Here is a 25,325-nt window from a genome sequence, read left to right as displayed (position 1 = left end):
TTAAGTGACTGAAAGCCTACAAGGTCCCTCAGTCTAGCCCCCGGTCCCCCCCCGCCCACCTTTCTCTGCCTTCCTGGTCTTCTCCTCGAACTGGTAGAGCCTCATCCTCAGCTCCTCCTTCTCTCGCTCCATCTGCTCCTTCTCTTTCTCGATGGCCTCTCTCTTCTTCTTCTCGTTCTCCAGCTGGGCCCTGCAGATAAGACGGAGCAGCCGTGAGCCGACAAAGAGAGCTGACATGGCTGATTAATAGCTACGGCTCACAAATGACAGTCGGTGAAAAAACACACACACACTTGTAAACACAAAAGCCCAGATTTATCACATGATTGCACAAGATGCTCCATTACTGCTGTTCAAAAAACGAAAAAGAAATCATATAATAGTAAACTGAACTCTTGTGTAAATATCTTTGATCTCACATGATGACTCCAATGAAAAAATTTTAAATTTATGAGTAAACTGACTCAGCGTTTGGGCAATAAAATGTGAAAATGATGAATAATAAATGCCTGATTAATTGATCCTTTCAGCCCCAAACAGTCTGCTGTGAACTTTGTCTTAGGCTAAAAATAATTATTATTTTCATTTTCAATTAAAGATTATTTTCTTAATCAATCTTTTGAATTTGAGCGAATGGTGTTACTGTTAGCCCATGGTGAGTTAAAATGTTTTACTTTATTTGACTAATGGCCCAAAACGTTACAGTTTATTATCATAGACTGACATAACCAGATAATGTTCACCTTCGAGAAGCTGAAAGATTCAAATGTTTCGTTAAAATTAAATATGTATGGTTGATCTTATGACTTGAAAACAGTTACTAATACATTTTGTGCCAATTGATTGATTGATTTCAGATCAGTGAATTTCTTGATTTTTTTCTTAATAGATTATTTAAACGATTAGCTGATTTTAAAAATCATTTTTTTAAATTAATAAAATTAATTCAATTAACATTGGTGACCAAAGCTCATTGGCCTTTTCTCTTATTTACGCCACAGAGCAACAAATAAGTCGCAGGCTTTGTTGCTTTACTGCTTATTTACTTTCTATTTGGTTATTTTACACAGTGTGAACTCTCTGCACCGCTTCTTGTGTGTCAAAGCAACAGTGTCAATAAGCCTTGTGTTGATACTGTAGAATTAAGTACAGTAGCCTCGTAAATACATCATGTGAGAGTTAAGATGTAAACCATGAAGGGGAAAACTTAAACTTTGGTCAGGGGGCCAAATATTTTTGTTGGAGGGCCGAGCTGTACATCTCCTTGCATTATTTTAATAGTTTTGCTGCAGCAATAAGCCGATATCTCCCTCAGGTTTAATTATGTTTAAATTAGGCATCTTAAGGGCCTCGTCACAAACCACCTCATAACTGTGTTTGGACACCAGCCACTCTCACAGACACTGACCACTGTGAGCTACTGTGTGTGAACCCGAACTCCGTCTACTGGGGCCTGGTGATATAATGGTTCTCCCACTGGTATTTACTGTGTCGTCTGCTCAGCGTTACATCACCATGTTTGAACAGCTGCACGGTGTAGACAGTGGGCCGACAGCTGTAGCGGAGACCAGGGTCAACATCCATTCACTTTCAGTTGAGCCAATACAGGACACAGATTCTCCGTACTTGAAAAGGAATGCTGTATTATTACCCAGTGAATGGTAGTTTCACTCTGGTACATGTTGAACTGATCGAATCGAACGTGTCTGAATAGTATCCGTCTTTGGTTCAGACAACAAAGTGCTGCCCTTATTCTACTTGATGGGGCACCATTTCATATATGTACCAGGTGGTGATGCCCATGTTAAGCTTCTTATACACCACAGGAAGTTGATCACATACATTCGTGATCAACAGTGTCCTTCCTTCAGTGAAGAGGAGAATTCCCTTGGTGAAGTTTGAGAATATGCAAGCTTTAAACTCTTGTTGAGTCGATTCTTTCTGTCAGGATTTTGTGCTTTTTTCTATTTTATATGACTACAAACTAAATATCTTTGGGATTTGGACTGTTGTTTAGACAAAGCAAGACATTTGCAGACGTCTCCTTGGTATCTGGGGACTTTTCAGAGGCAGTATTTGTTTTAAGTACTTTTTTTACCATAAAGATTGAAACAAAGATCAATATTACGAGAAAGCATATGTTTGCAAAATTATGCAGAAAATGATAAAACTGACAATTCCTCCGCCTCTATGGATAAAACAAAAAATTAACAACTAATTCTTCTAGTTGCTTGGATAGAATCATCTGACTATAGAAATTTGTAGAACAATAATACAAGAATATGTATAATATAAACTGAAATTCTATATATGAATTATTGCCAAGCCCATATCAAAAACAAAATTTTTAAGCCCTAGAAAATAGAAAGTGTCTAAATTCGTAACTGTAACGTTGGAAGTTATTTTGGGATTTATTTATAGGTATTCAGATACTTTTTGGAAAACTGACTTTGGGAGCAAACTTCACATTCAAAATCTACACATCATATATAGAGGTTTCCAGACAGCTGGTTACCTCTCCATCTGTTTCTGCTGCTTCTCCTCCCGGGCCTGGGCCTTCATCTGCTGCACCTCAATCGTGTCTGGCTTGCGGCGGCGCATGTACAGCTCGTGGTTGCCCATGCACAGCTGCAGGATGCGCTTGTTTATGCGCAGCCTCGGTGCATAAAACACAAAGTCCTGAAAGTTGGAGAGGAAACAAACAAGAGGAGAGGAAAAGTGAACAAATGCCAGACTGAATAAGGTGTTTAGCTGCCTGTCCATTGTGCCTTGTGGATAAAGGACTAACACTCCTGTAGTGACTCGAAGCACAGTTTCCAACTGCTACAATCAATACTATAGAGACATCTCCAACTATAATGAAAGGTACAATAGCTGGACCCACACACATTAAGTATAGTACACTTACTTTTGTGAGTGTTTGGGATTCATCATTGATAGCATTGCCTGGAAAGTAGCCCCAGCTATTCTGTCTGCTAGATCAGACTGAGGATATGCCTAATGGTTTTTCTGTCCACTACAAAGAAACATGATGCCACAGGTAAAATGGAAGTGGAGAGCTTAACACACACTGTAACCTAATAGGCTCTGAGAGCTTCATTTTATCTGAAGAGGAACAAGAACTCTTAAACTCAAGGTGATTGTAATGGAAAACAGAGTCTTATGAGAGGAGAGCACATGTAAAATGTAAATCTTGCCTCATGCTGCTTTACTCACCGGAGACTTTTTGTCGATGGGCTTGATGATGAACTTCTTATCGTTGAAGGAAATGTTTCTGATCTCACTCCAGGGGAAGCCAATCTTTGGGGTCAATCTGAAGAAATGACCAGATGAACAGGAACATTATACTGTGATACTAAACACAACCCATATTGTCACCTTTTTATCTTGACCAACAAAAAAAAAAAACTATTACTAAGAATACACATTAGAACGCTGACATTGTTTGCAATGTCTACACAATTAGCTAAATTATACAACAGCACAATGTAAACGTTCATAGCTACATGGACGACTCACAACTGTACGTGTCGCTAGTGTACGATGAGTTTAGATTATTTAACAGACTGCCCTAAAAATGTTAGTTTGGATGTTCAACAACTAAATGATAACAGATGAGAACAAAACAGAAATATTGGTGCCGATCCTATAAGAGACAAAATTATACATGGACTCTGGCAAAACAGATTCAATCTGAGACATATTCATACTTAACCAACTGTCTTTCCCTTTATACTTCATGCTGCTCCCTAAAACCATCGAACATTACAGGATTAAATTATTTTAAGTAGTCTCTATCCTTGCTTACTGACACCGCCTTTTAATTTTAATGTTTCACATCTTTTAGTACACATTGACAAACAGCACCCTGAGGTGCATCGTATGCAGTACGCCTATGGTATCCAATTTAGTTTATTATTATTACTTTTTAGAGCTGCAACAATTATTTGACTGGTTGATAATGAATAGTTTCAGTTATTTTTCAAGGAAAAAAGCCAAATATTCTCTGGTTTCAGCTTCTCACGTGAGATAATTTAATACTTTTCTTTGTCATACATGACAGTGAATTTAATATCTTTAGGTTTGGGGCTTTTGGTGAGACACAGAAGTAATTCATTTCAGTCAATCCACTGCTACATACTGCTGTCTTAGAATAAACCTCTGCTGGCAGCTGACTGTGAACATGGATTTCTGTATCCACCGGTCGAGTTTGAGGGATGAATCTGAGGCGTGGCTCGCTGTTCTATTGTGCCGGATAAATTGAACGGATGCCAGTCTCATTCAGCACAATACAAAGTAGTACTGTAAACATTGACAGGCTGATAGTGTTGTAATCTAGAAAGGCAGCCATCTACCTCACAGCGAAACTCTGCTGTGAAACTGTACCGCCTGAACAGGAATTTCACTAAATTACTGACCCTGACACATGCTTCTGGAATTGAGAAAGCAATGTAGATATTATCTCAGCCATTGAATATATCATCAGAGTCTTGTGGTTTACTGAGCTGTGCTTTATCAATGGATTCATATTTGTAGAAACGACTGTTATCATTGATGTGGTTTATACATTTTTGCTAACAGCTTGAAGTGATTTAGACACTTTGGTTCATGAAAGCTGGATTTCATTAGTACATCTCACCTTCTGTGGCAAATATGACTAATGTATGAGAATAAATTGACGGGAATATTAGCATTTGATAGCACTGCATATCAAAAAACATAAGCAACAAAATATATATTTCAGGGTCAGGTACTGTTGTAGTTTAGGTTGATTCCTTGTTACAACTGAGTCAATATAAACAACTGAATTGCAAGTAAAACAATATTTATTTTTTGTAATATCGTAGGGCTGAAACTAACAATTTATATCAATAGAAATTAATATACTGACTATTTTCTTAATGAATCCATTAATTGCTTGGTTTTTAAAATATTTAAAATGGCGTAAAGTTTGTGTGTAAAAATATCCTAAACCCCAACGTGTCTTGAGTAGTCTTCAAATTGTCTGTTTCGTCCAACTAAACTAAACTGTTAATCAATGAAAATAGCTGCAGATGTAGAATCTCTCCAGTGAGTCAACGTGTAAAACATCTATTTTGGATTCAGATATTGTTACCTGATAACTTTGGCAGCAAGATACCAAATTTCCTACCAAGTCAACCAAAAATAAAAAAAAAGTAAGGTCATTGCTAATGAGTTTTGTTATAATCCTTTTAACAAATGATTATAATCAAATCAGTGCTCATTTGCAAAAGTTAGTTACAAAGTTCAAACAGTCAAAAATGAATCTGATGTCTGACTGGTTTTACTGTGTGTGTGTGTGTGTGTGTGTGTGTTTGTTTGATTAGGATGGTTGCTAAGACGGAACCTTGGCTCAAGAAAACCTCTAAAAGACGCAGTCCTACAAAATGAGCAGTGCTGTGGTTAGCAGAGCAGCAGAGTATAAGGAGTTAAACCAGCACCAGACTGCCTCGGCGAAGCCTTGGCTGCACTGCTGCATTGTGGACCAGCTGCCCTCTTTGGAGAGACAGAGTTGTAGGTTAGCCTCGCATTCTTAAGTGCCGCACAGCTTGAAAAACCAGTCGCCGTAGCCATGGTTACAGCAGAGGGCACCGCGGAGGAGAAGCATTTCTTTGCTGATCCCAGGGAGCGCATAAAAGAGACAGACTCACACAAGGAGCCGGTATGCTCTTTAACAATGTGTTTCTCTCTTGTTGGAGGATTCAAACCACAGTTAAGATGCAATAAGGCGAAATGAGGGAGTGAGTGAGCTTTAACACAATACCAGTTACAGTAAATAAATCATTTCGACTTTTTGAGCCAATATAGGACAAAGAATTAGCCAGTAACGGATTAATTAGATGCCTGACTTGCTAAACTTTATCATTATCTGACAACTTCAACTTTCTACCACTGAGGCAGGCAAAGTAAACTGCAAAGAAACTGCTTTCAATAGACACTGGCATGAAAGCTGACACAGTGCAGCCAGTTTAATGCGAGGAGAGCTGAATCCTAGCAGTGAAGAAGAAAACTCAGCCAGATTTTAGTTTCAGGATTTCAATTAGTGACTGAAAGGTTCACCTGGGAATGAACGCAGACGAGGCCACTAACCACGGGAGATCTCAGGGCTCATTTTGCCAAATAGAGGGTGATTGCTTCCCAAACTGTCTTGCCCTATCAACAAAGTGGCAATCACAAACAGGACCAGGCTGGGCTCTGGCAACAACCTTCCACACATCTCAAAAAGTAGGTCTCGCTTAAAGCACAATGCCCTTGAAGCACAATATTTCCTTTTTTTTGTGTCACACTGTCTGTGGACAAACGGGAGAAATGGTCGTGATTAACTACAGACATGGCCAAGCATGTGCATCTCTGTGTTACAAGCCCGAGGCAAGAGCCAGCGCTGAGGCAAGGGGAAATTAAACTGGGCTCCAAAGACAAAAATCAACAAATAAGGTCTGCAAATGTATACTTTAGGCTTCAGGGGGTAGTTTTTTATCTTTCAGCAGTATGTAGACTGGAAACCTCTATAAGCAGATGTGAACTTAGGTGGTCCTGTTTATTCTATATATCTAAAAGAGACAATGATGCACTCACTCGAACCAGGCACAATTATATACAGCAAAGGCAGTAATACTAAACTGCATTATATAGCAAATTTATGTTAAAAAAAACTGAAAATATCTCAGGAAATCTGCAAATAATGCTACTGAGAAACAATGCAGATTTTAAATAATAAAAGCATTAAAGATTAGAGCAATCTGCTGAGTTTGAAGATAGTCCTCCCAAAGACTGTATCCATTTGGTTTTCATTGTTATTCCTGTCATACTGCCTGCAGAGGAACAGGAATAGTGATTAAGTGCAGACATGGACCTGGCCCAGCCAGTTTAGCCCTGTGTCACAGGGCTGCAGCTACTGTAGCAGCAGGCACAAAACAAGAGCCGAAACAGACACCAACAGCAGGACTGTTTTTACTTCTAGGGTCCCTGAAAATATAGTGCTCACTTGTCGTCCTTCTCGTAAATGTTCAGTCCAAGGGCGTCCACTCCAAGCCACAGCTCTGTTCCCTTCTTATTCTTGATGTCGAAGTAGTTGACTCCGTACATTTCCAGGTCCTGGGCGATTTTTAGGTACTCCAGCATAGCGTCCTCCCTGCGGGAATAGACAGGGACATTCAGTTGCTGTTAAAATGTTTTCTTAAATTGCATTAACTCAAGGAGGACTTTATAGAAAGTAAACACTCACTTCAACATCCCACGGTGCTCCTCGTGCCACACCTGAATCCTCTCCTCCCACTGTTCCCTGGACAACTTGTGTTGCTCCAGGACTCTACAGAAAGATGAAGAAATTAGCAAAGATGAGCTACATGTGTGAGACAATGGCAAGTGGGGCTGTGCTACTGGCAGTCAACAGTGCACTGCAATTTCAGCCAAGACTGATGCATATTGTGCACCATCAGACACCCACAAAAGCTCTTCTAAAACACCTTTTTTCTATGTTTCCTGTGATATACTTTCGTTGTACATTCGTTGAGCAGACACATTTAAATGTGCAGAAAATTTTCGGTTTTATTATGGCAATAAACCTGGCCAGGCAGAATAAATATTAATAACTGATTCTTAAAAGCATTTTGTTACCCAAATAGCTAGTGGCCTGGTGTATTAAGGACCTTCTCTCTCAGTTGATTTATCCCCTATACAACCATTGGACTTCTACAATAACCACGGTAACCTCTGTGCTCTTGTGCCCATCAGACTAGCTGTTGATGCTATCCTGCACATTTGTACAGTGGAGACTGTGACAACCTCAGGACACAAGAGAGTCACCTACAGACTTTCAATATGTCCACACACGTGAATTGAATCATCAATCATTTCATTGGCAGTATAATTAAGCTGCTGTATTTTACACTTCAAATATCATTGCATTTTCTGCTGGAGATGAGAGGAAATGTGGTGGAAACACCTAAATCACACACCCCTGTAAAACATACCCTATTATGCTCAGCCTGCTTTCGACCATGAAAACACCAAACAAACCAAAAAAAAAAAAATGGTGTCCATGTTGCACCTAACTCTGCTGTGTGGCCTGTGCCTTCATTAATGATGTAATAAAGCTTTGATTTTCCTCTTGAATGCTGAGCTACTCTGTACGTTTGTTTTCTCCCTCCCTAATTTTTTTTCGCATGAGTCGATGTCTTAAAAGCTTAATTGGCAACTTAATATACAGTCGGAGGGTATGATAACACAAACCATGATTTAGTTTGGCTTCCAGGGTGGAGAGGGTGATTTTCTTTGCAGCAGGTTCAACCAGTGTTGATGAGTGGTAGCTCTTGTTCATAACAATTATCATATGATGCCAAACCCAGTTTGCAACATCATAAGCAGAGTGTATTACTACTTGACCTCTTGCCTTTTGAGAGAGAGCCTTACTGGCACATCTCACCTGTGTGGCAGCAGGCGGTCAGACAGCAGGTATCCAGGTCGGTGGAGTTCTTTGTTGTAGTCTCCAAACTTGGCCTGAACAGAGTAGGAGGCCAGCAGCACGGCAGTCTCTGGTGGACAGTAAACCTCGTCGCTTAGGATGCTCTCTTTCACCTGCAGGAAGAAAAGCTTCTGGGTGATGTCCTGGATCAGCTCCTCTGACACATCCTCTGGGAAGAACTTGGCCCGAAACTTGAACTGCAGCGGGTTCTCCTTCTTCACGTCCTGGGACGACACCTGGAGAGGAATTACAACATAGTTAACCTACTTAACATACCATCCAGTATTGTGTGAGCTTAAGAAATAGCTCATGGCTACAGCCAGTGGTCGATTAGCTTCATTTAGCCTAACAAGTGATAGCAGGGCCCTGCTAGCCTAGGTCTGGCCAGAGTTGATAAATCGACCTACCAGCACCACTTAAGATCACTTGTTAACACATCATATCTCATTTGTTTAATCTGTCCAAAAACGCTGAATGTAAAAACAACATTTGCTGTTGCACAGGGGGTTATGTTTCAGACCAGGAGCAGTGACTTTCCTGAAGCCCGTGCTGGTTGTTTGTTAGCCATCCTTTATGCTCCTCATAAGATAAGATAAGATAAGATATTCCTTTATTTATCCCACAATGGGGAAATTTCAAGTAACCAACCATGGTAACCAACTTCTGCAGCAACATGTTTAAGTTTCAGACCGACAAGCTGGATTGCACTAAATTGCATATTCGCAACTTGCATATTTGTTATAAGTCTAGATTTTCACTGTCTCAAATTTGAGAGAGATTATCAAGTAAAAAGTATAAAACATGTCTCTTTCAAACCTGAAAGAGTATCATTTGCTACAAAATACTAAAAATGAGCAACATGCATAAATACTCTGTGTCAAAGTTCAATACATTAGGAAATAGCTTTTAGTTGTGCAGTTTCACGGGGGCACTGCCCTTACCAAAGGGAGATCTACCATTCTTATTCTGTGGAAATACACTTTAATAACTCCAAGCTACAGTATGCGTTTACACAATGTGCCTCTTCCTCTCATTTCAAAACAGGAACCAAGCGGTCTTGATGGAGAGAATGGGGCTGGGAATATTCCAGTTTGAACGAGGTATTGTGCTGATGAGCTGCAGCGCAGCGTCAGCACACAGTGTACAGTTTACTGCTGCTGACTGAGGCAAGCATAACCCTTTCTCTCTCTCAGTGACCCTTGTTTATGATTAGAAAGTGCAAAGAGGCAGATTTCAAAGTTCCCCTGGATAGATTAGTATGGTTTCCTATATTTGTTTCAGGCATTCATCAGAAAAGTTTAAGTAAAGAACGTCTTCTCTAGCTCTATTTTCTACAGTCTGTGGTTACTGCTGCAATATTAAGCATGACAGCCAGTAGACTCAGGTGGGACATTCATCTTCCATCTGATGTCTACATCACCCACAATGCACCTCGACCGCAGATTGTTCTGTCAGAGATTTGGTTGTGTGTATCCTAGTAGGAGCTAATGTAGCATTTTCAAACTTTTAGTCTTCAAACCCAACTGACGCTGACTCAAGTGACATCACTAGAGGCCGTTTAGCAAATTCAAGCTGCCCGGTCTGGAGCCACAAAAGGTTTTATACCATTTCTTCACACATAAAGCAGTGCTTCTTAAGACCTGTAAAAGACTTCGATTTGTGTGGAAAAAGTTTTCATAAGGTTCTTATTTAAGATTCGTGCAGAACCACCTGGTCAAATAAGCGGCAGGTGTAGGTAGATCATATAGACACTGAGATAACAAAACAATCCTGGACATATGGAATTCTGCTTATTTGCAGGAATGATTTCATTCCTCTGGTTGATTTACTCTTGTATAATAGATTACACCTGTACGATTGTGAGCAGCTTTAGATATAACAGACAGTTAAGGCACAGTAACCCGTGTTTATTCTGGGACAACAGAGATGAACTGAGGCAGTTCTGGTTCACGAAGAGTTCACAATCTCACTCAACTCATCCAGCTTCAGATGATTACATATGGTGCTCTGACCCCACAACCTGACAAAATCAGCCGCCCTGTCCACAGTGGAACCACGATACAGCATGTGAATATACACATACTGTAATACGGTGGCTACTGATTGACTGAAAGGTAAACACTGGAGCTCTGATTGTATCGTTCCCTCAAAAGAATGCATTCTTTCTCTATTGTTTGGAGCATTTGACTCCATAGGAGGAGGCGGGCTGTTGGGACATACTTAAGACAATGAGTGAAATGACCATATAGGTATGTAGTTGGTCAGTAAAATGATACGTAATGATTGCAATCTATTAAGAGGAATGATGACATTGATACCTTTTTCATGGTTGAATGATGAAGTTTTGTAACAACTTGGAAAAGTTTTCTCAAACCCGAATGATCTGATCAAGCATTTTAAAGATTATTATTATTACTATCACTATGAAGAAATAAAAAGTACAAGTATGTATTTTCAAAGCTGGATCTTACCTTTTTGTCCAGTTTTAGCCAAGTGTAGTAACCTTTGCCATCCATATATTGAAGTCCGAAGTACCAGATCTCACGTAAGCCAACGGTTTTTACCACCTGCAAGGAGAAAAGGAATTATTACACCTTACAATACAGTGGGGCTTTTTTTGACCAGGATTCAATGACAAATTTAATCAGCATACACAAGATACTAATATTTCAGGTTCTTCTTAGATTGAGGGCAAAACCTTTGTAATGGGAAAAGAGTTCAAATTTGTCAAACATATGTAGATTTGATCTGAGTGGAAGTGATATAATATCAGGACATCATATTACTCCTTAGAATTCACTTCCAGGAAAACGAATTATGAGATGATGACGTTACCGGAGTAAGAAAGAGATCATGCTTTCACACCTCACAAATCAATGCGGTCATTTTCCCAATAAATGTAAATGAATCACTAACGGTTTTCTGCCAGCAGAGCGGAGAGCTGTGAAAAGGCCTTTGAAGGCTTTACAGACGCTGGCGAGGCCTGAAGAATCTAACCTTAAGGTGACATACTCAGGTACCAGACTAATCTGGTGAACAACCCTCATAGTATTACACATTCCCAGGCCTGAGTATGGACTTGGCTGAGGCAATAATACAAACAGTCAACCGCCAGGACGAATAAAAGTACACTGTAAAACACTGCGTTTGTTGTCTGAGGTAAACTGGCAAATATATGATTCTGGACAGAGATGGTCGCATGAATGGTTACCATTGTCCCAGAGACTCTTGAAGTCCTGATCCCTCCAGATTGGCTTTACTGCTGCAACTAATGCTTATTTTCATCATCGATCATTTATCTTCTTAATTAAACGATAGAAAGGTTTGGTTACTAAAATGTTGAAAAATGTTTTTCATAGTTTCCTGAAACCCAAAGTGACATCTTTGAGTTGCCAGTTTTGTCTGACCCATTACTTTGCTAGATTAAAAGGGTTTTCTCCACTTGTTTGAAGTAACACTTGGCTCACATCTCTCTGTCTGTTGCTGTGTGCCACAGCGCAGAAGTCTTTAACAAAGTGGTCCTATTGTTTGACCAGCGAGGAGGAGTGATACTGTATAACGAGGGCGTGCTGCATGACCAGCATCCTGTCTCTGACTCCAGGAACAGACTGGAGCGAGGCGGGCTGGTAAGCGGAGGGGTTCTGCTTCAATTTACAGAGCTGTTACTTTCTGGCAAAAAACAGCCAAACCTCTTCATTATTAACGTCTAAAAGGCAGCTTGTGAACCCGGTTTTAGTTTCAACCGCACTGGAAGCACTTAGAAGAAAGTTTTCAGATCAGCAATTTGAAGATAGTTTCAACCAATTTTTGGCTGTGCTGCACAGGCAGAAAGTGAAAACACAGTTATAGATCTGGAATAATCACTTGTTCTGCAGGAGGAGCTTCCATTTTCCACTGGCTCCTGAGGAAAAACCTCAACGACCAGAGGCTCTTTATGGCCTTCACAGAGGCAGAGCACTTTTCCAACAGCACCGTGTACAAATTCATGTTTTTGTGCGCATGTGTGTGCGCCATTAAGTGAAACAAGCTCCATGCCGAGCCCCTTTTGAATGCATCTTTGCCAAATTCCCCACCCCGTCACCAGGTGAGGTGTTAAACTGCCTGGGTGAAGTTTGAATCAACATGCTGGCACTCCGGTCTAGCCCATCTCCAGTGATAAACTCCAGCCAAGGCTAAAATTAAAATCAAACTCCCCCCTCTTAATGGACGACACAAAATACGGGGCAGGCTGACCTGTGGGAGTAAAAACGAACGTCTTTGACTCAGAGACCTTTTCTGATAGATTGTATTTACTGCAGCAACAACAACAGGAACTGGAAGGGGCCTGAAATGAGAGAGCACTTCAGGCGGCATCTCACCTGTAATGAAACTCATAAGGGCCTCACAAAACAATCAGCCCATTCATGGTGTTTTTGCTTTGGGGTCTACAGAGTGAGAGGCCGAGAAACAAAATGGGCCACAGATACCTAAATGAACAATTTTCTCAAGGGATAAGCTACTGTAGAGAGGCTTGGTACAATTATTGGCACTGTCAGTGTGGTAGCAATTTTCCTGAGTAAACTTAACAACCTTTAACAACATTATACCTCACTTGACAAATCGATAAACTACTTTAATGGCACGCTGTACATGTTATGAGCACCTGCTGCCAAGGATACTGAAAATAATACAGTTCATTAGAGGAGGATTAAACCTGAAGCTGGGGACACAGGTTTAGCAAAGTGACATCGCAGCAGGTTGCCTTGGCAGGCTGCCTTCATCTTAATAGGTAGCTAGGTCGCTCCAGTAGCGCCTCAGACATTCGTTCCAAATAAGATTACTGTAAACATAACACTCCAATGCAAAACTCAGGGTTCATCAAATTAAATCAAGTTTCATCAAGATTAATCGAGTTCAAATTTTAAATACCACAGAATGCAAGGTCTGTTTCATAGTGATACAGTCCAAAGTTTGAAAGTATGTATGTAAGTAAGTATGTGAAAGATGTAGCCGCTAATTATTTATCATAATATTACATTTTCAGTACTTGCCAGTAGCATGAAACAATGATTGATTTAATGATCTCATTAATTATAATTAAGTGACCTAAGGTGACTTAGACCTGCACTCTGTTTAATGGCCAGCAGGCACTCACTTGATTTATTACCACTGTAAATACTTTTTTAATGAGTTTAGAGTCTCAGTCACTAGTTTCAAGTATTCTTCAACACAGCATGATGTTCCTTTGGTAAAACATGGTCCCATTTAGAGGAGATGATAAAGATGATAAAGCAGGGTATGCTTTAGGGCGGGACCACCTTGTGACAAACCATTCAGAGGCAGTCTTTTTCAAATAAACGTCACTTCTGGCTCCAAAGCGGCCAAAGATGGCGATGACCATGAAAACAAGATGGCGCCGCACATAAAGCCAGACTCAAGGCTTCAAAATGATCAAAGCAATGGGTGGTGTCGCGGTGGCAACGTCCACTTCTTATATATAGTCAAAGGTCAGGTGGTGATAGCTGAAACGCCACAAAAAAGGATTTAACAACCCACTACAAGCATACTCCGGCTTGGAGCCATAAATATGTATAATTTCTAAGAAGCAAACTCCCTTTACAATCCGTTACAAGCAGAGGCAAAAGTCTACTAGATTCTGGCAATGATTAAAAGTAATCTGTAAACTCAGTGGAGCATTTGCAGTCAGGTTGAAGGAGCTAAACCTTTACATGCTCTGTCAAATTCTTAAGAACGGAGTCACTGCCGCTACCAGACTTGCTTTAGGTTGAAGGAGCAAAAGTTGCAGTGCCACATAGGAACGTTCTGCATGACTCAAGCCCGCAGCTTCGTTTTCCAACGATCTGACAGAGAGTGAAAGTTTCTCTGCCCGGTTTATGGGAGCTCTGGCCCTGCGGTGAGAGAGAGGAATGCCACTGGGCTGAAACAGCATTACGCACTGTATCCTCTGAGCTGAAGAACGCAGAGTCCTGGGGGGGTGTTACTCACCCAAAGGAAATGGGCGTATTACTGACAGACCACACATTAATTGAGACTAAACAGTAAAGGGAGTATTAAAAAGCAATTATCTTAGAATTTCAATGCCATCGTGCAACAAGCTCCCTCTCTTGACTTGGAACAGCTCTGCAACAATTTCTGAATGTGGCTTTGACACATGGGTTGGGTGTGTAAGTGAAATAGTTTCATAGTTTACTCCTAGCACCTGTCAGGCAGATTATTCTGACTTGGATTGGGCTCAAGATATCGTTTAGCTGTTGAAAATGTTGCCATGTTTTCAGCTGTTAACATCAATCCAAATCAGTTGTTAAGCGCTGAAGCTGAAACTGAAATCCTCCGGAGGCCACATTAACACAGGCGAGAGCATCTGGAGATTGGGTGATTGCGACTCAAGGCTAAATGAGACGCGCAGCAGTGCACAGTCGTATGGAAGTGAAACCGTACAAGGGTGTGTATGGGAGTGGTGTAAGTTTCTAAGAGGAAGTTTAAGAGCGGCATGACAGGGACTAAGGCTATGATCGGCGCTGACCACACGGGCCACACCAGGCCTCACACTCGCCCTGGAAATGAGCTCACTGCTGTTACTCAGCATTTCCACAAAACCTGTCAAACACTCTGGGAGTGTGCTTGTATCTTTACAACTGACTGCTGCCAAAGCACCCGTTTAAAACTAAAACGGGCTGGTAAAGGACTTCAGGAATACCACCATTAAAGCTAAATGTCAGCCACATTAAAACTGCTGACGCTGCAAACAGCTGCTTAGACTTCAGAAAAGGTCTGAAGCTCCATTGACAATTTCCTGTGTTGAAATGAGCAAATTGTATCTTTGCACTAAAATAGAGGATTGAACTGTCTCTGGCACTATCACGGAGAGCGAGTGATTATCTGTGGCACACCCCACTGAGAGCCGTTCTAACAAGTAGGCGGGGGAATTCACCAACGCCTATAAATAGAGAGACGTCATAGGAGAATATCTGGGTCCTCAGCTACTCCTTCCTTTAGCAAAACTGCACAGTGAGGGCTTTAGAGCAGTCGCCCTGCTGCTTCATTTGTCAGAAAACACAAGTGTCATAAGCGCTGATTTGGACAAAACGAGCTAAAAGAAATCCAAGCACAAACAGTGACATCTATATCACCAAAAATACACCACTTTCTGAATGTGAGTGCGATTCTTGTTGATATATTTAGAGACATTATGCTTGTATTTGTATGTTTTCCAGCCACAATGTCCTCTGCAGTGCTGCTGACATTAAGAATGGGTGAATCCCCTGACATGCAGTCACAATATACAGTCAGCTACACTTGCTATTGAAAAACGAGTTATACAGGAAATGACTAAAACAATGCCTTTCCTCCCCCCGTGCTGTCACACAGCCTCAGAGGAGCTCACGCTAATGACATGTCATCGACATTTGGATTTTAGCTACTATGCTTCACACTAGTGTTTTACAACAAGAGGAAAGGTGCAAATTAGAGAGAAAATTCCTCACATAACAGTACAGTAAGTGACCAGTAACGGGGTGACCAACTGCTAGATATTACACAACCACATCAGCTGTAATGGACAAACATTAATACACTAACCTGTCCTATAATCATTTTTTCATTATCATGATCACACCTTTTAAACTGCCCTGACACTGTATCTTCCTCACAGACTGCATTCACAGCTTTATAAAAAAAATCACTAATGACATTAGTATAATAAATCCCTTAAGTTGTCTTTGCTCAACATTTTTCATCACAGGAAACCATTTATAATAATCCCTGTACCTCAGAGATCGATAAGGACACTTGAAGCCAAAAGCTGCTGTAATCTGGTCTGTAGGAGATAACTTTTCAGACCTGGATGTGAGGAATGGAAAGAGCTTTGGAGGGATGATAATGAGGGTAACGAGGGCAGACTCCACACACAGATCTATCTCGGTGACGTCAGTGCAGATAGCTGACATCACGAAGGTTGCAGCAGTTTGTGCAAAGTTTAAGAAACACTTTCTTTAGACTGCAAATTCTTATAGACAGGTAGGTCTAACCGGGAACTCTTTACCTGATGGATGTCTGAGCACAATGTTAGTGCACATGCACACCTGATGAATAGTATGTGTGATTTCTTGGCTCCTTAAAAATGAAATGTTTATTTTGAAATATGCTTTGTTAAATAAAACATTTAAATTTTGCAAAAGCTTGTCAGCTAAGCTAAGCTAACAGGCTTCTGGCAGCAGATTCATATTTACCATGCAGATATGAGAGTGGTATCAACCTTTTTATCTAAGTGTCAAACTATTGCTTTAAGTCTACAAATTAATTGTGTATGTATTGTACGTGAATATCTTCTTTTGCCAGTATCAGTAGACTGGCTTGTATTTTATTTCATTCATTTAATTTCTATCAAAAAAAAAAAGGGCTTAAATCAAAGACTTGATTCTGTTAATCATTTCCACATCACACTGTTTCCAAAACCTGTTAAAGGTGATATTGACAACATATCTATAGGTCAACACTGATGCTAGAGGTCAGTCCACAACTGATATGCACTGTACCTGGTCAAACAGCTGCTTGCCGGTGGTGCTGGGCTGGATGGCAAACTCCAGCTCAGCGTCCATGGTGGTGACGCGAACATTGACCTGTGGAAAAACATGAGAAAAGTTCAAAAGCTGATCCAGAGCAACAGAGGGTTTCTCACAGGTAGAGACCAATACGTGGTGGAGCATGCCAGACTGCAGAGCACTGCTTTAGTGTGTGTGTGTGTGTGTGAGGTAAGGGGGTGTATTTACAGAGTAAACACATGGGCTCTGTGTTTATCTCTGCTTTCTCAGAGCCAGACGGGCTCTTTGAAGGGAATTCTGCAGCTAAATCGGAGGTGTTTTTAGCTAACAATATTATATCCATGGAGGCACCATGGATGTTATTGTGGAAGGATAGCCTGACTAAAACATGGCGGCTACTTCAGTCACTCTCTCCCATTCACAGAAAAAAGGCATGTCTCTCAGTTCTCCGGTTAATGATTGATCAGAGTGGCCTGTGTATACAAAAAGGGTAGTCCATCTAACTGAAACCTGCTTTATGAGCAGAGAATTTAATGTCCACTTACATGGATCCACCCCAGTGATTAATGTGCGATTTCAAAACCATTACAAATAGCATGACTGGTGAGTCGCATGGAATAATGAGAACTGACGTCAACTGCGTCCCATAATGGAGAGAAACAATATTCTGTATTGTAAGTTTGGTAGGTAATCAGCAAATGGCATCTGTATTTCACACAAAGGCCATGAAACAATGCACAAATATTTACAATAGCAGCTTTGAGCTAATGCACATGCTGACTCTTTTCTGTGGGTACAATGTCAAATGTCTCCGGTATTTGTGGGGGTTATGGAAAGACACAGACCCTCAAACTATTGACTGAACTTATTAAAGCACAGTGAAAGCTATGCAAAGAGGATAGTGGACACAGAGTGAAGGCCGCTAACAGAGCCCTCCAGTGACATCTTTCATCTCCAGCCCATTGTGAGCATCGCTGAGCCTCAGCGCTGAACAAATTCAATGACGCCCACTGGAAAAGGGATGTCTGGGCTGCAGCAGTGACTATCTGGTGACTCAGGGCTCCACTGATTCCTGCGAAGCTACATCAGCTGAGCAACTAACTGACAGGCTTAAATCCTAAAAGAAGGCAAATCCAATCACAGCGTTGGATGGAAAGCACCTCACCACTGTGCTGTCCAGGATATTGTAAGAACACAGTCGTCTAGACAGTGGATATTCAAGGATGACCCGTTTTTTTCCATCCGCGTGTCTGCCGCTCTCAAGTGAGGTTAGCAGAGTTGATTCACATGGGAATAAAACTCGGGACGTAGCACTCAAGAGCCACATAGAGCTGTAGCTCTGCCCCTTAATGCCACATGTGCATACAATTTGAAACTTTCGGAGCCAACGTTCCAGCAGAGCGACATATACCAGCTTCAAGTAACAGCTAAAAAGCAGGAGAAGGAGGGGAAACACTGCATTTACTTCACGCGGCAAAACAAAGATCCCCTTTCAGCTGCGGTGCCCCAGCAGTCCCTCGCTATCGTCCACACTCTGGTGGAGCCAGATTAGCACAAACAGCCACAAAAATGAAGCAGCGTGCTAAGAAATGCCTCTAAAAAGTCATATTTTGAGACTTCCCATGTGTAAAAGTGATTCTATGACTTGGTAGTAGCAGCTCTGAGAGATTTGTGATGCTTCTCTTAGCATCAGGGTCTATATTTACAGCAGTTACAGATGGAGCACCTAGAAAAACACACCCTAACCAGCACAGAATGGAATATGTGAATGTGTGGAGCAGACAGGCCAACAGAAACCACTGAGTGAGTGATATCTGATCTCAAAGCAAGTCCACCAACGGTAACTCACAATAAACTGAGACCATTCAGAGCGGTAAAGAAAACATGACACATATGCTAAAAATATACCAGGCACAGACCCAGAGTTCCACAATAAGCAACTTTAGTCAGAGGAAAGTCCAGGCGTTCGTATTAACCATATAAAGCCCTGCTTCATGAGTCATCACAGAAATAACTGACTCAATTCTTTCAGCTACAGGAGCATTGGTTCCCAAATCTACAGTGGGTTGCTGTAATGACACAGACTATTCACACACATTTTCACACTTAGGTAACCCAGAAGAAATAACAACAAACAGCACAAGCTCTATGGTAACGCAGGAGATGAAGTAGAAAAAGCTTATTTCAGTACTGAAAACCGAAATATTGTAACATCTGCGTCTGTACAGGTGATCAACAGTGTGCAGGATTTCTTATTTCAAAGGAATGGTTTGACATTTTGGTGAATTTTGCTGAGATTAGAAGATCGCTACCAAAATAAAAACTGTATGTAGCTACAGCTTAGCTTAGCATATGGACTGGAAACAGCTGCCGTGGATCTGTCAAAAGGTGACAAAAATCCAACTAACACCTCTAAAGCTCACTAATCAACACTTTACATCTAATATGTTTAATTCTTTTGTACACATGGATGACAATTTGCTGTTTTATGAGGGATTATATATATATAATGTGTTAATTAGTGATCTTTAGAGGTGCTGGTTACCTTTGGGCTGAGCTCTGCTGTTTCCAGCCTGTATGCTAAAGCTAAGCTAACATTCTCCTTGATCAAGCTATGGTGGTATCGATCTTCTTGGCTCTAGAAAAACTAGAACACAGTATTCCATGTTAAATCTATGTCCATCGTATTAACGCTTTTGCATTAAACATCAAGGTCCCAAATATAAATGAACAAATGTGAAAAAGAAAACAGAGATAAACACCAACTAAAGCAAACATCAGTGACCTGTCAGTGTTGCTTTAATATATCCCAGGCACAGCACAACTACTGAGGTAAAAGTTATAGCTCAGACAATTAATCAATTCAACAACTTGCCAATTAGAAGAAAAATCAAGCTATTCCTCAATAATGCCAAATATTTCCTAGTTCCAACCCCTGAAGTATAAGGACACACCGCCCTTCCCTGTCCCATATAATGAACTGAATGTCCTTCCTTCAGACTTTTCAATGGTGAGGTTAAGGAGCTGCTTCGGGTCAAGTCAAAGACACGAGGTGGTCATCACCTCAGTAGTTAAACTGTGAATGGGTTGCACTGCATTCTTCAGTGAGGACCATTCAATATTTAACTCTCGGCATAGTTTGCATGGTTTTACAAGGGTTTTTTGCAATAGGAGTCGCCATGGGGATCCCACTGAAATGGCTTGAGAGTAATCTAGCCATAAACATTTAGAGCAGTAGCACAACAAGGATGGGGAGGGCAGGCCCTATGTGCTTTTTATTAAGGTTTTAGGAAGTGATGTGCACTGTCAGTGTATTTTCAGGCTCTGTCAACATTAAGCACATGTGATTGAGGGATGAGAGTTCAAGGACCTGCAACTATTTTTAGATTTGTAAATCAGGCCTTGAGGGTGTTCCAGGCATGATTGAGTTATCAATTATTTAAAGGAACAAATAGCAACAATAGGACTGGACGTGAAAAGGAAACACCCATTCATGTTGATCGTGGCCACGCCTTGTATGGGTTGTGTCATGGGGCTGTGACCGCAAGGAAACAGGATTCTGGGAGAGCCAAGGAGCACTATCGTTTACTTCTGACAATGTGTCATTCAGATAAGTGAAACATGAGTCACAGAAGCAGCAATACAAGAGCCTTCACTACTCCTCAAATCTGGCCCAGCGTCCTGCCGCTGGGAGTCTTGATCCTCTGTAATGTAACGCAAAAAAAATGAGTTTCTCTTTTGTGAATGCACAATGCTGGAATGTCTGATATCATGCCAAGTACCAGAGCTGAAATAATTCAAGCTGCCTGTAGGTTTCTGTGCCACTTAGCATCAAATTTAAGACAAGTTATCCTCTTTGATCTTTGCTTTTCAGGAGCTACAGTTACTATACGAGTAAATTCCTAAACTTGTCCATAATAACTTTGTATTCTGTTTACATGACTGAGTAAAAATAAGAAAATGTAAAACTTGGTGTTTCCTGACACGTTCCTACAGGTTCATGGGCAATTTAACTTTCCCCAAAATTACACACATTTTTAGGATTCTTATGATTGTGGGAACTCTGGGTGCCAAGTGCCATCAGAAATTAACATTACCATGACATTTTAAGCACAAGCTAACTGAGACTCTTGAGGGGGTTCTCTGTGTTTTCCGCACAAAAACAAGATGAATGCAGCTACTTTTATGTACAGATCATCTCCATTTCACTTAGAATATGTGACAGGTCCTACACAAATGAGGAGGGAATTAAACTAGAACTGCAACAAAGATTGGATTAGTCGATCAATAGTTGACTACTTTTTTTGTTAAATATGAAGTAAATTGAATATCTTTGGGTTTTGGACTGTAGATCAGACAAAACAAGCAAACTGGAGGCATCACTGTGGGCTTGGAGAAACAGTAAATGACATTTTTCATCATTTCTCACTGACTGAACGATAAATGGATTAATCGAGAATGAAAATAATCGTTGGTTGCAGCCCTAAAAAAACAGCATGAGCTACGTAGCATACTGTGTCGCTATGGTTGTTGTTGTCTGACATCCCACCATCCCCTGCCTCCCAAAATTGTAATGCGTTTCTAGCTATGGTCTTCAAACTAGTAATCTAATTACACACTTTTAAAAGAACTCAAAATATAAACCCTTGTTTAAATATTCCATCCATGCTTTAAGTGAGACTCAGCATTTGTAGGATTAATTTGAGAGTGTGAAGCTTTCTGGTGGAGACAGCATCAAAGGAAAAGCTTCATTAAAACGGACTTAGTGTCCTATTGATATTTGTCTCACTATGTTGCAAAGGGTTGGTCATGAGGCCAAGTACTGAGCATTAAGTGAACCAGAGGATGACATTTAAATCAAGGCTTGTATTATTTTCTTCATATCACGGAAAAAGGAAACAGTCTGACGTCGTCATCCAAAACGGCTGCTTTAAGGCAACTGCTGCTGCTATCAGACAGCAATGATGTCATTTCCACGGCGACGCTCATGACAACCACGAGGCTGCACAAAACAAACCAACAACACACTTTATGACGCCAACCGGAGCCTCAGTTTTCGCCATCATTACATGCTGCTCTGTGCAGCAGCAGCCTGACCACGGCGTGATATGAGCAGCAATTTTTCTTTCAGTCTTTATTTACTAAAATCTTTAGAATCTAGAGCCTGTTCAACATGTGTTACTTATTAAACTTATTCTAGGTCTATTTTACTTTTTAAATAATGAACAGAGGAAAAAGGTTTTTATAAAATGTGTTTTCCTCATATATATATCCAACAGATCTCCCTCACATAATGCTCTTATACACATCTAGGCAGCTGTCATGCTAGAAATTTCCAAACAGAGAGCTGAGGGAGGGACACGTGCCATGTGTAAATGCACTATATGTAATAGCTGGGGTGGGGCAAATAGAGTCAAAAGTAATTGAAGGCAAAAATCTGTTCAAATAGATACGACAGTTTCATCAAATCATGTCTTTTTTGGTCTTTTGTTTTGCTTTCCTGATGATGAAAAGTCACTGATACCATAAATACTGTAAGTCACTGGTTTACATGTTTACCACGACTCCCAGATGAGTGAGGGAACCTAACATTAAGTGGGGAGCAACCCTACATTTCAGCCTGGAAAATAACTTCAGAGGAGTAGCAGAGAACCCTGTATTCATCACAAACTCCTGAGGATATAACCAGGACATTTTCCACCCCCGTTGTTTGTGATGTTGTGCAAGTGTACAACACTGCAGAGGGTGACTTCAAAAGATACAGGCCTTGTGACTATGTCCACCTACGTTTTGAGCACATTAAAAACGAAACAGCGCTTAGCAGTCCGTGCCGAGAGTTCTTGTTCATAGCTGTGGAGCCAAGTGGACGATGTTCAGTGAAACATATGGGACACCCCCAGGATATGACAGGAGCATGTGATTTGAGCGGCATTCCCCTTTAACACAGACTCTACTGATCATTTTCTACGACATACCCAAATATTCAATCCAAAGGAAAAAATGTCACTGTTCTGGCTGTCTATAAATGTATTCCTGTTTGTGGATCACTCACTGACAGTTTAGAAGAAGTGACATGTTAAATACATGTAATTAGATGGACAATAATTCACTGTGATCACTCAGCTTGGAAACTGAGGAAATCACACTGGCAAGTCTCACTCCCATGAAGTGATTTAAGATTTTTCTCTCCAGTTTAGCAACAAACAAATGGCACCATATATATCCAAACGTAAACTATTTCCACTCAGACTTCGGTTAATCTAATCAAAGGCAGTTCAAGTGTTCACTGAGTTCATTATAATATTATTTTAAAGTAGCCAGCTCCATTTACTGTAAAGCTCAGTGATTGATTAATTCAACCTAAATCTGATGAGAAATTAAACTAAATGTAGGAAGTTTAATCTTCCATTAACGTTACTTGTCATGTTTCAGTAAATCCTGAATGTCTGTGAAGCTTTGAAACAACAAGCAGTGACTGAAAATATAAAAAACAAACAGACGTCTACTCACCGCTTTAGGCATTTTCCTGTCCTTTTCCTCGCTCTGTGCCAGGAGCCGTTCAATAAAGAAGTGTTTCCAGACCAGAGTCGTGAGCTCCGTGTGGCTGCAGCTCTCTCTGTGCCTTCCTGGAAGGAGAGAAAGAGGAGAAACGAGTTTCAGCCACTTCGGCGTTACTTAAACCCGGGAGAGAGCAGCTCGGCACTCCTGCTGGCGACTGTCATCAGGATGAATCACCGCGGGAGCTAAGAAGCTAACAGCAGCTAGCCGAAATGAAAGGAAGCTTCGTGCCTCAACTTCACAATAAGAGCGCGGGTCTGGACACCCGGATCATGTGTATTTCTTATAATTATATACCTAAAACATATATAGTTATCTATATATTATCTATATATACAGCACTGATCAATCTCACATTAACTATTTTGTCAAACAATAGTGAAAAAAGCACAAACACTCAGAGCCTAAAGTGACATTTTCAAATAGTCTGTTGTGTCCAAAACCAAGATAAAATACAACAGAGAAAAGTTGCAAATACTAACATCTGAGAAGCTGAAACCAGAGAAGGTTTGGCATTTTAGCTTTACACATGACTTTAGGGTGGTAGCTAAAGATTATCTAAACTTCTGATTACTCCGTCATGCATATTTTTCAATAAAATGAGTACTACCATTTATTAAGTGTCTGGTTATAGTAAAAATGTGAAAACTTTCAACTGTGTTGTTTTGGCTAACTAACAGACCAACACCATATGATACTGAAGATACAATACATATCAGAAATTCTTACATTTGAGAAACTAAAATAGAAAACTGCTTGGTGTTGTTCTTCACCAAAATAATCAATTTCCATAAATTGGCTACATTATTATTAATTAATTTTTGCAATAACTAAAAACCATCAAATATAATTTATTTACCATGATCTTTAATAATGTATATTCCATCCTAACCATTTTGTAGTTGTTACACTACATGATTTTATTCTGAAATCCAACACAGGAAGTCTAGAGTTTCTATTCTGACTTGACGCTGTTGAATCACCCAGGCACCAGGCAGGTTAAATATGGTACTCAACGTGCCTCACCCACCAGCTATGATAAAGTTAGAGTCCCCACCCTGCTCTGTTTCAGTTTTTTTATTTTGACGCCTTCATTTGTTAACAAACCAACGCCCAATTCGGATTAGCGGAGCCCATTTACACCAGCACCGCTTCGGGAAGTCGCTTTAAGAAGCAAAGAAACAATGTTGCATTTCACTACAGACAAACATCAGAGGTCAGGACCACTGCATACGCCTCATACAACCCTATAATGTTATTAAAACGTAAGACATGTGACAAAGTGGTTATTTTCTGGGTGTATTTCCACTGGAGGGACACGTCTGAGTTAGATGGGTACACACCCACAGCGGCAACGACTCAAGTCCGGCAAACGAGACAGTCCACCTCTTCGATCGGCAGATATCTGACAATAAAACAAACCATAAAACCGATCAAAGACTCATCCTGGTGATGATCAAACTCGGGTGCAGGATCTGCCCCTGCGCTGCAGGCGGCCACATCTTCCCTGTAATCCCACAGACAGACAGACACCTGTTGTGAGATTTGTCTTCTTTGTGCAGAGCAGCACAAAGTGCGCGGAAAAAGTGCCAAAAGTGCGTATTTCTCCCGCGCAGCTGGACGGTGTCAGCTCCAGTGAGCGCAGCAGACCGTGTGCCCCCCCTGTACTCACCGGAGATGGGAAGATGATCGCTGTAGGGCCGCAGCTCCTGGTCACTCAGCCGCAATATGGCGCTCAGACA

At 40.8% G+C, this 25,325-nt stretch overlaps 1 protein-coding gene across 2 annotated transcripts in view; it reads right to left on the bottom strand.

The window, feature by feature from the left end:
* The window catches only part of ezrb (ezrin b), a 30,500-nt gene extending 5,177 nt beyond the window's left edge, over positions 1-25,323 (bottom strand). Inside the window, exons 1-10 of one of the 2 annotated variants that reach the window (XM_070848748.1) lie at positions 25,256-25,323; positions 23,536-23,651; positions 17,020-17,103; positions 10,957-11,052; positions 8,447-8,721; positions 7,247-7,330; positions 7,007-7,153; positions 3,217-3,313; positions 2,516-2,679; positions 60-190 (exon numbers count right to left, since the gene is read on the bottom strand). In XM_070848748.1, the coding sequence (XP_070704849.1) occupies positions 60-190; positions 2,516-2,679; positions 3,217-3,313; positions 7,007-7,153; positions 7,247-7,330; positions 8,447-8,721; positions 10,957-11,052; positions 17,020-17,103; positions 23,536-23,547 (1,090 nt within the window). In that variant the 5' untranslated portion in view covers positions 23,548-23,651; positions 25,256-25,323. Of the gene's footprint in view, positions 1-59; positions 191-2,515; positions 2,680-3,216; positions 3,314-7,006; positions 7,154-7,246; positions 7,331-8,446; positions 8,722-10,956; positions 11,053-17,019; positions 17,104-23,535; positions 23,652-24,926; positions 24,943-25,255 lie in introns of those variants that run through there. The other variant, XM_070848749.1, reaches the window with a different exon arrangement.
* Positions 25,324-25,325: the final 2 nt, after the last annotated feature.

The sequence above is a fragment of the Pempheris klunzingeri genome, chromosome 18, assembly GCF_042242105.1.
Source record: "Pempheris klunzingeri isolate RE-2024b chromosome 18, fPemKlu1.hap1, whole genome shotgun sequence".
Lineage (NCBI taxonomy): Eukaryota > Metazoa > Chordata > Actinopteri > Acropomatiformes > Pempheridae > Pempheris > Pempheris klunzingeri.
Note: the sequence above shows the minus strand (reverse complement) of the source record. Positions and strands in the feature narration are given on the sequence as shown.